Source organism: Oncorhynchus masou, chromosome 11, assembly GCF_036934945.1.
Source record: "Oncorhynchus masou masou isolate Uvic2021 chromosome 11, UVic_Omas_1.1, whole genome shotgun sequence".
NCBI classification, from domain to species: domain Eukaryota; kingdom Metazoa; phylum Chordata; class Actinopteri; order Salmoniformes; family Salmonidae; genus Oncorhynchus; species Oncorhynchus masou.
In genome coordinates this window covers 15,198,117-15,210,571 of record NC_088222.1, presented here as the reverse complement: position 1 = coordinate 15,210,571, position 12,455 = coordinate 15,198,117, and the positions used below count along the sequence as shown (strand labels likewise).

At 45.3% G+C, this 12,455-nt stretch overlaps 1 protein-coding gene across 1 annotated transcript; it reads right to left on the bottom strand.

Moving 5' to 3' along the window:
• Window positions 1-7,233: 7,233 nt before the first annotated feature.
• Window positions 7,234-11,876, bottom strand: LOC135547802 (uncharacterized). The gene is made up of 5 exons (XM_064977044.1): window positions 11,748-11,876; window positions 11,189-11,333; window positions 9,294-10,489; window positions 8,476-8,615; window positions 7,234-7,392 (listed from the first exon to the last, which is right to left on the bottom strand). Exons 2-5 carry the CDS (start codon window positions 11,323-11,325, stop codon window positions 7,234-7,236), a joined length of 1,632 nt encoding a protein of 543 aa, XP_064833116.1. The 5' UTR covers window positions 11,326-11,333; window positions 11,748-11,876.
• Between the last annotated feature and the right edge of the window lie 579 nt (window positions 11,877-12,455).

Sequence of the window (12,455 nt, the reverse complement as noted above, 5' to 3'; positions counted from 1 at the left end):
CTCAGAGCCGTAGCTACGTCCTCGGAGTGGTGGATACGTCCTCAGAGACGTGGATACGTCCTCAGAGCCATGGCTATGTCTTCAGAGCTGGAGATATGTCCTCAGAGCTGGAGATATGTCCTCAGAGCTGGAGATATGTCCTCAGAGCTAGAGATATGTCCTCAGAGTGAGAGATACATCCTCAGAGCCGTGGCTACGTCCTCATAGCCATGGCTACGTCCTCAGAGCCATGGATATGTCCTCAGAGCTGGAGATATGTCCTCAGAGCTGGAGATATGTCCTCAGAGCTGGAGATATGTCCTCAGAGCTGGAGATATGTCCTCAGAGTGGTGGATACATCCTCAGAGCTGTGGCTACGTCCTCAGAGCCATGGCTATCATTTAAGTCATGGGGACGGGTCTTCAGAGCTGGAGATATGTCCTCAGAGCTGGAGATATGTCATCAGAGCTGGAGATATGTCCTCAGAGTGATGGATACATCCTCAGAGCCATGGCTACATCCTCAGAGCCATGGACATGTCCTCAGAGCTGGAGATATGTCCTCAGAGCCGTGGATACGTCCTCAGAGCCATGGATACGTCCTCAGAGCCTTGGATACGTCCTCAGAGCCGTGGATACGTCCTCAGAGCCGTGGATACGTCCTCAGAGCCGTGGATACCTCCTCAGAGCCATGGATACATCCTCAGAGCCATGGATACTTCCTCAGAGCCGTGGATACGTCCTCAGAGCCGTGGATACGCCTCAGAGCCGTGGATACGTCCTCAGAGCCTTGGATACGTCCTCAGAGCCGTGGATACGGAGCCGTGGATACGTCCTCAGAGCCGTGGATACCTCCTCAGAGCCATGGATACATCCTCAGAGCCATGGATACTTCCTCAGAACCGTGGATACGTCCTCAGAGCCGTGGATACGTCCTCAGAGCCGTGGATACGTCCTCAGAGCCGTGAATACGTCCTCAGAGCCGTGGATACTTCCTCAGAACCGTGGATACGTCCTCAGAGCCGTAGCTACGTCCTCAGAGCCTTGGATACGTCCTCAGAGCCTTGGATACGTCCTCAGAGCCGTGGATACGTCCTCAGAGCCTTGGATACGTCCTCAGAGCCGTGGATACGTCCTCAGAGCCGTGGATACCTCCTCAGAGCCGTGGATACGTCCTCAGAGCCGTGGATACGTCCTCAGAGCCGTGGATACCTCCTCAGAGCCGTGGATACGTCCTCAGAGCCGTGGATACGTCCTCAGAGCCGTGGATACGTCCTCAGAGCCGTGGATACGTCCTCAGAACCGTGGATACGTCCTCAGAGCCGTGGATACCTCCTCAGAGCCATGGATACATCCTCAGAGCCATGGATACTTCCTCAGAACCGTGGATACGTCCTCAGAGCCGTGGATACGTCCTCAGAGCCGTGGATACGTCCTCAGAGCCGTGAATACGTCCTCAGAGCCATGGATACTTCCTCAGAACCGTGGATACGTCCTCAGAGCCGTAGCTACGTCCTCAGAGCCTTGGATACGTCCTCAGAGCCGTGGATACCTCCTGAGAGCCATGGATACATCCTCAGAGCCATGGATACTTCCTCAGAACCGTGGATACGTCCTCAGAGCCGTAGCTACGTCCTCAGAGCCGTGAATACGTCCTCAGATCCATGGATACTTCCTCAGAACCGTGGATACCTCCTCAGAGCCATGGATACGTCCTCAGAGCAGTGGATACGTCCTCAGAGCAGTGAATACGCCTCAGAGCTGGAGATACATCCTCAGAACCGTGGATACGTCCTCAGAGCCGTAGCTACGTCCTCGGAGTGGTGGATACGTCCTCAGAGACGTGGATACGTCCTCAGAGCCATGGCTATGTCTTCAGAGCTGGAGATATGTCCTCAGAGCTGGAGATATGTCCTCAGAGCTGGAGATATGTCCTCAGAGCTAGAGATATGTCCTCAGAGCGAGAGATACATCCTCAGAGCCGTGGCTACGTCCTCATAGCCATGGCTACGTCCTCAGAGCCATGGATATGTCCTCAGAGCTGGAGATATGTCCTCAGAGCTGGAGATATGTCCTCAGAGCTGGAGATATGTCCTCAGAGCTGGAGATATGTCCTCAGAGTGGTGGATACATCCTCAGAGCTGTGGCTACGTCCTCAGAGCCATGGCTATCATTTAAGTCATGGGGACGGGTCTTCAGAGCTGGAGATATGTCCTCAGAGCTGGAGATATGTCATCAGAGCTGGAGATATGTCCTCAGAGTGATGGATACATCCTCAGAGCCATGGCTACATCCTCAGAGCCATGGACATGTCCTCAGAGCTGGAGATATGTCCTCAGAGCCGTGGATACGTCCTCAGAGCCATGGATACGTCCTCAGAGCCATGGATACGTCTTCAGAACTGTGGATACGTCCTCAGAGCCATGGATACGTCCTCAGAGCCGTGGATACCTCCTGAGAGCCATGGATACATCCTCAGAGCCATGGATACTTCCTCAGAACCGTGGATACGTCCTCAGAGCCGTAGCTACGTCCTCAGAGCCGTGAATACGTCCTCAGATCCATGGATACTTCCTCAGAACCGTGGATACCTCCTCAGAGCCATGGATACGTCCTCAGAGCAGTGGATACGTCCTCAGAGCAGTGAATACGTCCTCAGAGCTGGAGATACATCCTCAGAACCGTGGATACGTCCTCAGAGCCGTAGCTACGTCCTCGGAGTGGTGGATACGTCCTCAGAGACGTGGATACGTCCTCAGAGCCATGGCTATGTCTTCAGAGCTGGAGATATGTCCTCAGAGCTGGAGATATGTCCTCAGAGCTGGAGATATGTCCTCAGAGCTAGAGATATGTCCTCAGAGCGAGAGATACATCCTCAGAGCCGTGGCTACGTCCTCATAGCCATGGCTACGTCCTCAGAGCCATGGATATGTCCTCAGAGCTGGAGATATGTCCTCAGAGCTGGAGATATGTCCTCAGAGCTGGAGATATGTCCTCAGAGCTGGAGATATGTCCTCAGAGTGGTGGATACATCCTCAGAGCTGTGGCTACGTCCTCAGAGCCATGGCTATCATTTAAGTCATGGGGACGGGTCTTCAGAGCTGGAGATATGTCCTCAGAGCTGGAGATATGTCATCAGAGCTGGAGATATGTCCTCAGAGTGATGGATACATCCTCAGAGCCATGGCTACATCCTCAGAGCCATGGACATGTCCTCAGAGCTGGAGATATGTCCTCAGAGTGGTGGATACATCCTCAGAGCGATGGCAACATCCTCAGAGCCATGGATATGTCCTCAGAGTGGTGGATACATCCTCTGAGTGGTGGATACATCCTCAGAGCCATGGATATGTCCTCAGAGTGGTGGATACATCCTCAGAGCCATGGCAACATCCTCAGAGCCATGGATATGTCCTCGGAGTGGTGGATACATCCTCAGAGCGATGGCAACATCCTCAGGGCCATGGATATGTCCTCAGAGTGGTGGATACATCCTCAGAGTGGTGGATACATCCTCAGAGCCATGGATATGTCCTCAGAGTGGTGGATACATCCTCAGAGCCATGGCAACATCCTCAGAGCCATGGATATGTCCTCGGAGTGGTGGATACATCCTCAGAGCCATGGCAACATCCTCAGGGCCATGGATATGTCCCCAGAGTGGTGGATACATCCTCAGAGCCATGGACACGTCCTCAGGGCCATGGATACATCCTCAGAGCTGTGGATACACCCTCCGAGCTGTGGATACATCCTTCAGTCTCACAGTGTGGCCTCTCTGCTTGCCTGCTGGGGACGGGTCTCTGAACCCTGGAGGGAAGCAGAGGTATTTTTACCTCTCAGTTGTTCATCACATTATTAACCTCATGGGGGCTTTCGTAATTCTATGTTGTTGCCAATCACAGGAAGCAGAGAACTGTGAATAGCCGATGAAGTCATAAGCAGTGCTGGTTGTTTGATTCTACGCCTCTCTGATTTTAAAATGATACATGTCAAAAGGTCAGGTTGACCAAGCTTCTGTTTGTGATGTTTTTCTTGTTTACAGCCTAGTTTAGATACAGTAGGACTATTTACACCTGCTTAACCATGTTCATGATTCCCGGTACCATAGTGCATGCAAGCCAAAGCTTTTATTCAAATCATTTATAAAACTACCTATCACAGTTTTATTGAATTAATCATTTTGACAAAAAAATGGACGGCGCCTGTCTTTCCCACTCATTTGGGAAAGAGGCATATAACTGCATCCACCGATACAGGACATTGACTCTTCTCAACTCTCTTAGCCTCTGGCTTGAAAAGTGGCAGCTCGATCCTAAAGGGGAATGTACGTGTTAGCAGGCATGCAGGGCCGACAGCTGTCTTGTAACTTCTTCACTGTGCATCTGTGACTTAGAGACTGCTAATATTTCTTTAGAGGTAGGTGAGAAAAAGAGTGGAGTAAGGCTTCAGTTATCCTCTCTCTCACACCTTTTTCTCCCTCGCTCTCACTCTTTGTCACTCTCTCTCTCTCTCTCTCTCTCTCTCTCTCAGCCAGCTGGCGTACGTCTGGCCTGAACAGGCCATTAGTCTCAGGTGAATGTTGGAGCATGCAGGGTTGCTGAAAGTTCACACCCCTTGCTAAGTGATAATTATTGCAACTTATCACTTCTTAGCACATCTTACACTCCCATTGTATCCTTCTCTCGTGTGCAGGCTATATGACTGACGAATGTTTTTGCTGTTGGTGACGTCATCAACATGATCACTCTTTTCATCGTTGTTGTCATTATCATAATCCTCTTCTTCATCAGCATCATTATCATGTGTGTTGTCTCTTAGCCCATACTGTAGGTTTTACTATTTGGTGTCCTCAAACTATCCCAAAGACAACTCTGAAGTTAATCTTAAAGCCTACTTCTCAATTCCCTCAAAACTTCAACAACAAAAATCGAAGTAATATACAATAGAGCACTGTACGTCAAATTGAGATTTCAATTTGTCTCCCATTATGTTGCCTTCAAGCATCTGCGACACAGGATATGGACTTCACAGGATGATTTCCCAGTTTTTCTCCCTTGAACTTTCGCTCTTTCAGCCTCTTTCTGCAGCCATCAGCAGTCTCTTCTTTTTGATGCTGCTCTGCTCTGCTCGCTGTTCTGTGCATTTTACTGCGTGCATATGAAATCAAATGTGGCGTCTCTTCAAGTGAGCCTCCATAATCCCTAAGTGCATTATGGGAACACTGCAGTGAGACATGCAAAGTGACAGTGGTGGCTCTGAATATTGTACGCTTTATCTAGTTCCCCTCGGTGGCCTTCTTCCTCCTTCACTCTTCCAGATGTACTTAACCTATTTCCACCCCACAATCCTCCTGCATATGAATTCCATTACAGTTAGTTTAATGTTCAAGAGCACATCTTTTTAATTTTCAAAGTCATATTGCTGCTGATTTTATATTACCTGGTCTCATTTAAAAAGTTTTGGTAAGAAATGAAAAAGTGGAAATGGTGCGGAACAGAATGATGCAGATTTACCCATGAGGTATTACATATTACTTTGTAAAGTTTCAGAAGCTGACTGTATAAATATTATATTGCCTACTTGCAAGCATCCAGTTTAGAGCACAGTGTAACCCAAATAAAACTATGCAAACCAAAAGTCCTATTTTGCCTGTAGAGACTGACACAATTGCAATACTGAGCACAAATGCATTTTATAATTTAGGAATGACATTTAATTTATTTGTTTGTAGACCTCAATCTGATTTTTCATAAACTCCATTTTCCCCTAATGGGCTTAGCTCATCCCATGCTTCAAACTTTTGATTATATTTCAATTTGCAAAGGCCATATTGCGGTAAGAGGCAAATTAAACAACCATAATAAAACATTGACATTTGTAAAATAAAATGTTTCACTTTGTTGTTGAACTCCAGCCCATCAAGGTGAGGTTAAGAACCATGGCCCAGAGTCGCCAAGGCACTAAAGTTTCTCTGTATTGATGGTTTGGTTTAGTTTGAAATCATGATTTGGGTAATCTTAACATGTTTGATATTACCCTCCTGTGGATGCTAAGGACTGGCTATTCCGTAATCCATTTATTTTACTCCTAGGGTGTCTCTGTGATCTATTTATGCATTGCAGTGGTGGAAAAAGTACCCAATTGTCATACATTAATAGAAAATGTAAAAAGTAATGTAGTGAAGTAAAAGTGTTCAAAATTAGAAATAGTAAAGTACAGATACCCCAAAAAACTACTTAAGTCGTACTTAAGTATTTTTTACTTAGTGTAAGTACTTTATACCACTGTGCAGATGATTGGTTTTGTCATTATGCCCTGCTCCCCCATGGAACTACATATGACACATGTTCAATGTTCTCTCATGTTACATGAAGATGTGTTGTGTAATAATAGCCTGGAACAGAAAAAGGTCAAAAGGTGAACACCAAAGGTTTTCCCAAATGCCAGATGAGCTGGTCCATCTTTAGCCCAGTGGTCCTGTCTAAATGGTTGTTTTTGGACAGAATGTTGATTATTTTGTTTTTGTGTTAGAAATGCCTGTCCTGAATTCAGATCTGTCATGTGTGCTCCCTCTCCGGCCTCTAGGTCACCAGGCTGCTCGTTATAGCGCCAGACTCACCTGGACTCCATCACCTCCTTGATTACCTGCCCTATATGTGTCACTCCCTTTGGTTCCTTCCCCAGGTGTCATTGTTTCTGTTCCAGTGTCATGTCTGTGCATGTTTCTTGTTTTGTATTAAGTTGCGTTTATTTATTTAAACACTCACTCCCTGAACTTTCTTCCCGACTCACAGCGCACATCGTTACAAGATCCCAGTTCAGTCCTGGTGAACGTTCTAGCAATTTGAGAGAAACCTTCAACATTGATGTTACTTTAGCAATTAATATGATAATTAAATTATATTTATTATTCCCAGATGGATAAAGTGTTCGTCAATCAAGCATTAATTTAGTCACAAGGACAACCAGCAACAATAGAAGTAGCAACAACAGCAGGTAGAAAACAACAACATTTCAGTCAATAGATTAGAAGTAAGTAGTTTAGGTTAGATTTAAAGTTTCCAAGAGCAATGCAAACCACGTTTTATACACTTCATCCACCCCAACCTCCTCTCTGCAGCAGAGAATTCTGCTCGTCACACTCCAATGTGTCCAGTAATAAGACATTTAACAAGTATGTATATTGACGTGAAGTAAAAATAGTATAGGATCAAATACATATCTGATCATTTGACGTACATGTTATAATGTTCTACTGTATGTCTGTTTCCTTCTTCGTGTTAGGATCCAGAGTGTGTGACTTGAGGTACTGCCAGGAGTTGCTCCATTCTGCCTGGGGCAGTTCAACCTCGTGGAGTTGCATGTGGTGTTTGGGGCTGTTGTGTATGAGAGGCTCTGTGCCCTGGTTAAGCTGATGTGGGTGATTTGGTTTTGAGAGTCTCCATGATTGTTTCCACCGGTCCAATGATACTGACTTGTTGGATTCTGGGGCGACAGATAACCTCCAAGACTCTGCCCAGTCCTCCAACTGCTGCTGGTGCTGCTGTGTCTTCCAAGATTCAGACCATTCATTCTGAGGCATGCTGTTTTCAGCATGATCGACACCCAGGCACTTGTAAGTCTTATGCTTATTGGACAAAAACACAAAATCATTTTGGGCTTTTGTATTGTTTTTTGACAGATTCGGACAATATATCTTCCAGGAACCATTCCATTCTCTCTGTTGTTTTTCGCCTTCACTTTCTGCAGTTGACACTTTCCAAGACTGGTGCCAGTCTGAGAAAGGTGTGTTAATCTTGTGGAACTGGAGATGCAGTGGCACATCAGGCATATCTATCTCTGATTCAATTTCTTCGGGCTCTGACTGGGACTGAGGTTGATTTTTCAAAGATTTCCAGGACTCTACCCCTTCTGGTGAGGACGTAATGTTTTCATCAAGCTGGAAGATCAACAGATCCTTGGACAGCTTGTATTTTAGTGATACAGGGAGATACTGCCGATTCTGGGAGTCTATAGAGGCCCTGTATGAGTGATGTTCATGACAAGAACTCCAGGACTCATGCCAATCCTTCAAATATGGATTGTTGTTTTGAACATTGTTACCTGCGACCTTCCAAGATTCTGTCCAACCTGGCAAGAAGCCACCGGGCTGTACTCTTTCTGTAATCATCTTGTTCTCAGTATGCTGGTTGTGTAAAGGTTTGAGTGTCTTCCATGCATCCTCCCACTCCGGAAGGTTTACTTTGTTATCCAAACGCTTAGCATTCAGTAGTTTGTTGCTTTGTTCCCGGCTGAACGCTGGCCATCCCTGCTGCCAGGATGTTGTTTGTGTGTGCAGTAAGCGACTGAATAGCAGTGGTCGACACTTGAAGGGCTTTGCCCATTCATTGAAAGGTAGGTTTCTGTCCTGCTTAAACGCCCTCCACCATTTCTTTTCAGATGGGACTTCCTTCTGTGGGGGCTTCAGGATTTTCCAGGAATCACCCCAGATTGCCTGGTTAAGATTGTATTTGTAAGGCTGAGGATGTGATGGTGTGCTGGCTTTCAGCATCTCCTCCTCTGGTTTTGGGGCTAGGGGCTGTGCCGTCTTGGGTGAGGTGGGGCTCTCATCCTCTGGCTTGAACCTCCATGATTCTGCCCAATCATTTAAAGGAATCTCTATTAGATGTGACAAATGTTTAGAGGAATCAGAATAGCTATCATTTTCCTCCTCCTCCTGTGTCGTAGTGTATTGGGTAGGCTTGATGGTCTTCCAGCATTCAGACCATTCATTCTGGACTATACAGTCAACACTCAAAAAACATTCAGTCTTATGCCTTGAGAAAAATACAACATCCCTTTGGGGTTTTAAGTAATTTCTATTTAGGTTCGTCCAAGATATCTTCCAGGAATCCGCCCATTCTGTTGTAGGATGTTGTTGTTCATCTTTACCTGCTACAGCTTGTGCAGTTGACACTTTCCAAGACTCATGCCAGTTTGCGAAAGGTGTGTTAAGCTTGTAGAACTGAAGATGCAGTGGGACATGGGACATTTCCAACTCTGATTCAGTTTCTTCTGAATCTGACTGGGACTGAGGATAAGGTTTCACAGATTTCCAGGACACAATCCACTCATATGAAGATGGGATTTCCTCATCAAGCTGGGAGCTCAACAGCTCATTGGTCAGCAAGCATTTTGACATCATCATAGCATGATGGCAGTACTGGAAGTCCATAAAGGACTTGCAACAGTGGTGGTCTTGGCACAAACTCCAGGACTCATGCCAATCCTTCCAATATGGATTGCTGTTTTGTTTCCAAGATTCTTTCCAACCTGGCAAGAAAGTATGTTGGGGAGGCATGGGGGTCTTCCAGGATTTAGACCATTCACTCTGAGGCATGCTTTCAACACCCCGGAACCTTTGGGTCTTGTACTTATTTGAGAAAAACACAACATCTCTTTGGGCATTTGTGTCATTTTGATGCTGACTACATATCTTCCAGGAACCTTTCCATCCATCTTCAATTGCTTCATTATTTGCAGTTGACACTTTCCAAGACTCGTGCCAGTTTGAGAAAGGTGTGTTAAGCTTGTGGAACTGGAAATGCAGTGGCACATGGGACATTTCTACCTTTAATTCAGTCCCTTTGGGCTCTGACTGGGACTCTTGGTACTGGGGCTGAGATTTCACAGATTTCCAGGACTCTATCCAATCTGATGAAGATGGGATATCCTCATCAAGCTGGGAGATCAACAACACATCGGACAACACATGTTTTGAAATCAACTGGGAGTCTATGGTGGCCTTGTACCAGTGGTGTTCTTGGCACAAACTCCAGGACTCGTGCCAATCCCTCAGATATCGGCCACTGTTTTGGACATTTTCACCTGCGACCTTCCACGATTCTGTCCAGCCTGGGAAGAAGGCTTTGAGCTGTACTGTTTCTGTAATCATCTGGTTCTCAATGTGTCGCTTGGATAAAGATTTGGATGTCTTCCAAGCGTCCTCCCACCCTAGAAGGTTTACCTCGACATCCAAAGGCTTAGCTTTCAATAGTTTGTTGCTTTGTTCCCAGCTGAACACTGGCCATCCTCGCTGCCACCACTCTGTTTGCTGGTGAAGGATGTAACTGAATAACAGTGGTCGACACTTGAAGGGCCTTGCCCATTCGCTGAGAGGTAGGAATCTATCTGGCTTCAAATCCCTCCACCATTTTTCCTCAGGTTGGACTTCCTGCTCTGGGGGCTTCAGGCTCTTCCATGACTCATCCCAGCCTCCGGCTGGTTTGAGAACTTGGGGCTTTGCCCTCTTGGGTGGTTTCTTTTTGGGTGGTGGTGGGGACGGAGCAGGTTTGGGAATCTTTGGTGGTGGTACCACCTTAAACATGGCTCTTTCGATGTCAGCATCAATGTCTGGGATCACCGCAACCTTTCTGAAGTCAGATATGTTGCTGCCCTTTCCTTTCTTCTCCGCTGCCGTAGGGGTTCCATTTTTGTTCGCCAGGCGAGACTGCCACTTTTTGTAGAGCCTGTGGAAGACAGCACCACAGCAGGGTACATTTTTTAAATAATAACACAATAATATTAAACTGCCCTTATACTGTAGGTTGTTATTCAATAGTAACTTTTTTTAAACAATTAAATCGTTTTTTAAAAAATCAAATCCAGCATGAACTGTTGTAATGCATTGCAGTGTATTACATATTATAAACTGGTTGGTTCGAACCCTGAATGCTGATTGGCTGACAGCCGTGGTACATCAGACCGTATATTAAGGTGGGTATGACAAAACATTTATTTATACTGCTCTAATTACGTTGGTAAGCAGTGTATAATAGCAATTAGGCACCTCGGAGGTTTGCGGTAAATGGCCAATATATCACAGCTATGGCATATATCCAGGCACTCCACGTTGCGTCTTGCTTAAGAACAGCCCTTAGTCGTGGTATATTGGCCATATACCACACCCCCTCAGGCCTTATTGCTTAATTGCACACGCATTATCATGGTGTTATGACTGACAAAGCTGTTCCTATAGGTACCTGGGCATTCAAAGATTGACATGCTTTAAGAAAGAGTGGATAAGGATATGATGTCACACATTCTTAAGAAATATGTATTTGAATCCAAACCATGAATATAGTCGATGTACTTTGAAGTGATAGTTCACTTTTTGGAAGAAAATTAATTTTGAGAAAGGTTCATGTGAGTCGTATGTTGAGTCTTACCCATTCAAGGCACTCTTTCCTTGTCTCTCCTTTTCCAGTTGTCCCTTCTGACTGAACTGCTTAGCTCTGTTCTCCCATTGGTTCCTGAGCTGGAAGTTGTCGTACACTGTCCCTTTATCCCTGTCTGACGACATCATGCCACCTCCTGATAGGAAAACACATTGCGTGTATAACACCATTTTAGTGTAGCCCAGACACTGGTATGAATGAATGAATTACATAAATATTAAGGCTCGTATAAGTTCAATAGTATAAGAGTTCAGGTTCAAGAGTTATTTGCCCTCCCCAAAAAGGCATGTCTACCCAGTGCAAACACCATAATACAGGAATAAAAACTACAATTTTAAAGCTCTAAATGTATCAAATATGTTTTTACAGTCAAAGTGCAGTGTAAGTGCCCATAAAAGATGCAGCTATTTTGGGAGAGCAACAGCTGTTCCATGGACACCATAAACAGCCACTAAGGCTAATACAAGCTAGCTAGTTGGAATAACACAAAATAAATGGTTTTGAATTTCACTAACTTTATGATCCAAAACAAAGACTAGCTTGCTCTTACTTCTTGGCCAGGGCTCCTGTGAAAAGAATAGATTATTTTCCCAATGTCACTGGTCTGGATAAAGAACGATAGATATATAAATCTTCCTCCCTTGCTCCATTACTGTGTGTACAGCGCACGATTTCTGGTCTGTGTGACTTGCCAAACTGACTCACCCCCTGTGCTATAATTGGCTGAGAAACTGAAGCTTCAGTCATGGGATGAATCCAATCCCAGGTTGTGGTATATACTGTAGATTCATTACGAAGACAAACAGTTCCACTGAAAGAGGAGAAAAGTTAAATATCATAAAGGCCATGCCATGAGTTCTATGTAGCCTATGATACTGAAGAAAAAGGATATTTCAAAATTCAGGAGAAGTGAAATTGAATGTATTCGTTTAAATAACCTCAATCTCATTTCCATTATTTTCCCTAATATTCTTAGCTCTTCCCATGCTACAAACTAGTATTGTATATCAATTTGCAAATGCATTGTGTTCAGGGGCCTTAAATAACCACAATACTGATATTTGTAGAGTAAACGTATTCATTCTGCAATCCAATATATGTTATAAATGATCAAATCAATGGCTCTTGGATAAAAGTGGCTTATATGTCTCTGTGTCAGGTCTGGATGGCTCTGTGCTCTATTTAAACCACGGTGACTGGTCTATTTTTACAGGTCTGGATGGCTCTGTGCTCTATTTAAACCACGGTGACTGGTCTA

Bases quoted from the DNA above. Each gene is read 5' to 3' on its own strand.
- LOC135547802 (XM_064977044.1), bottom strand. From the start codon at position 11,325: ATGATGTCGTCAGACAGGGATAAAGGGACAGTGTACGACAACTTCCAG. The intron at 10,490-11,188 runs GTAAGACTCAAC...TGTCTTCCACAG, and splicing joins GGAAAGAGTGCCTTGAATGG to GCTCTACAAAAAGTGGCAGT. The intron at 8,616-9,293 runs GTTGGAAAGAAT...ATGATTGGGCAG, and splicing joins CCAACATACTTTCTTGCCAG to AATCATGGAGGTTCAAGCCA.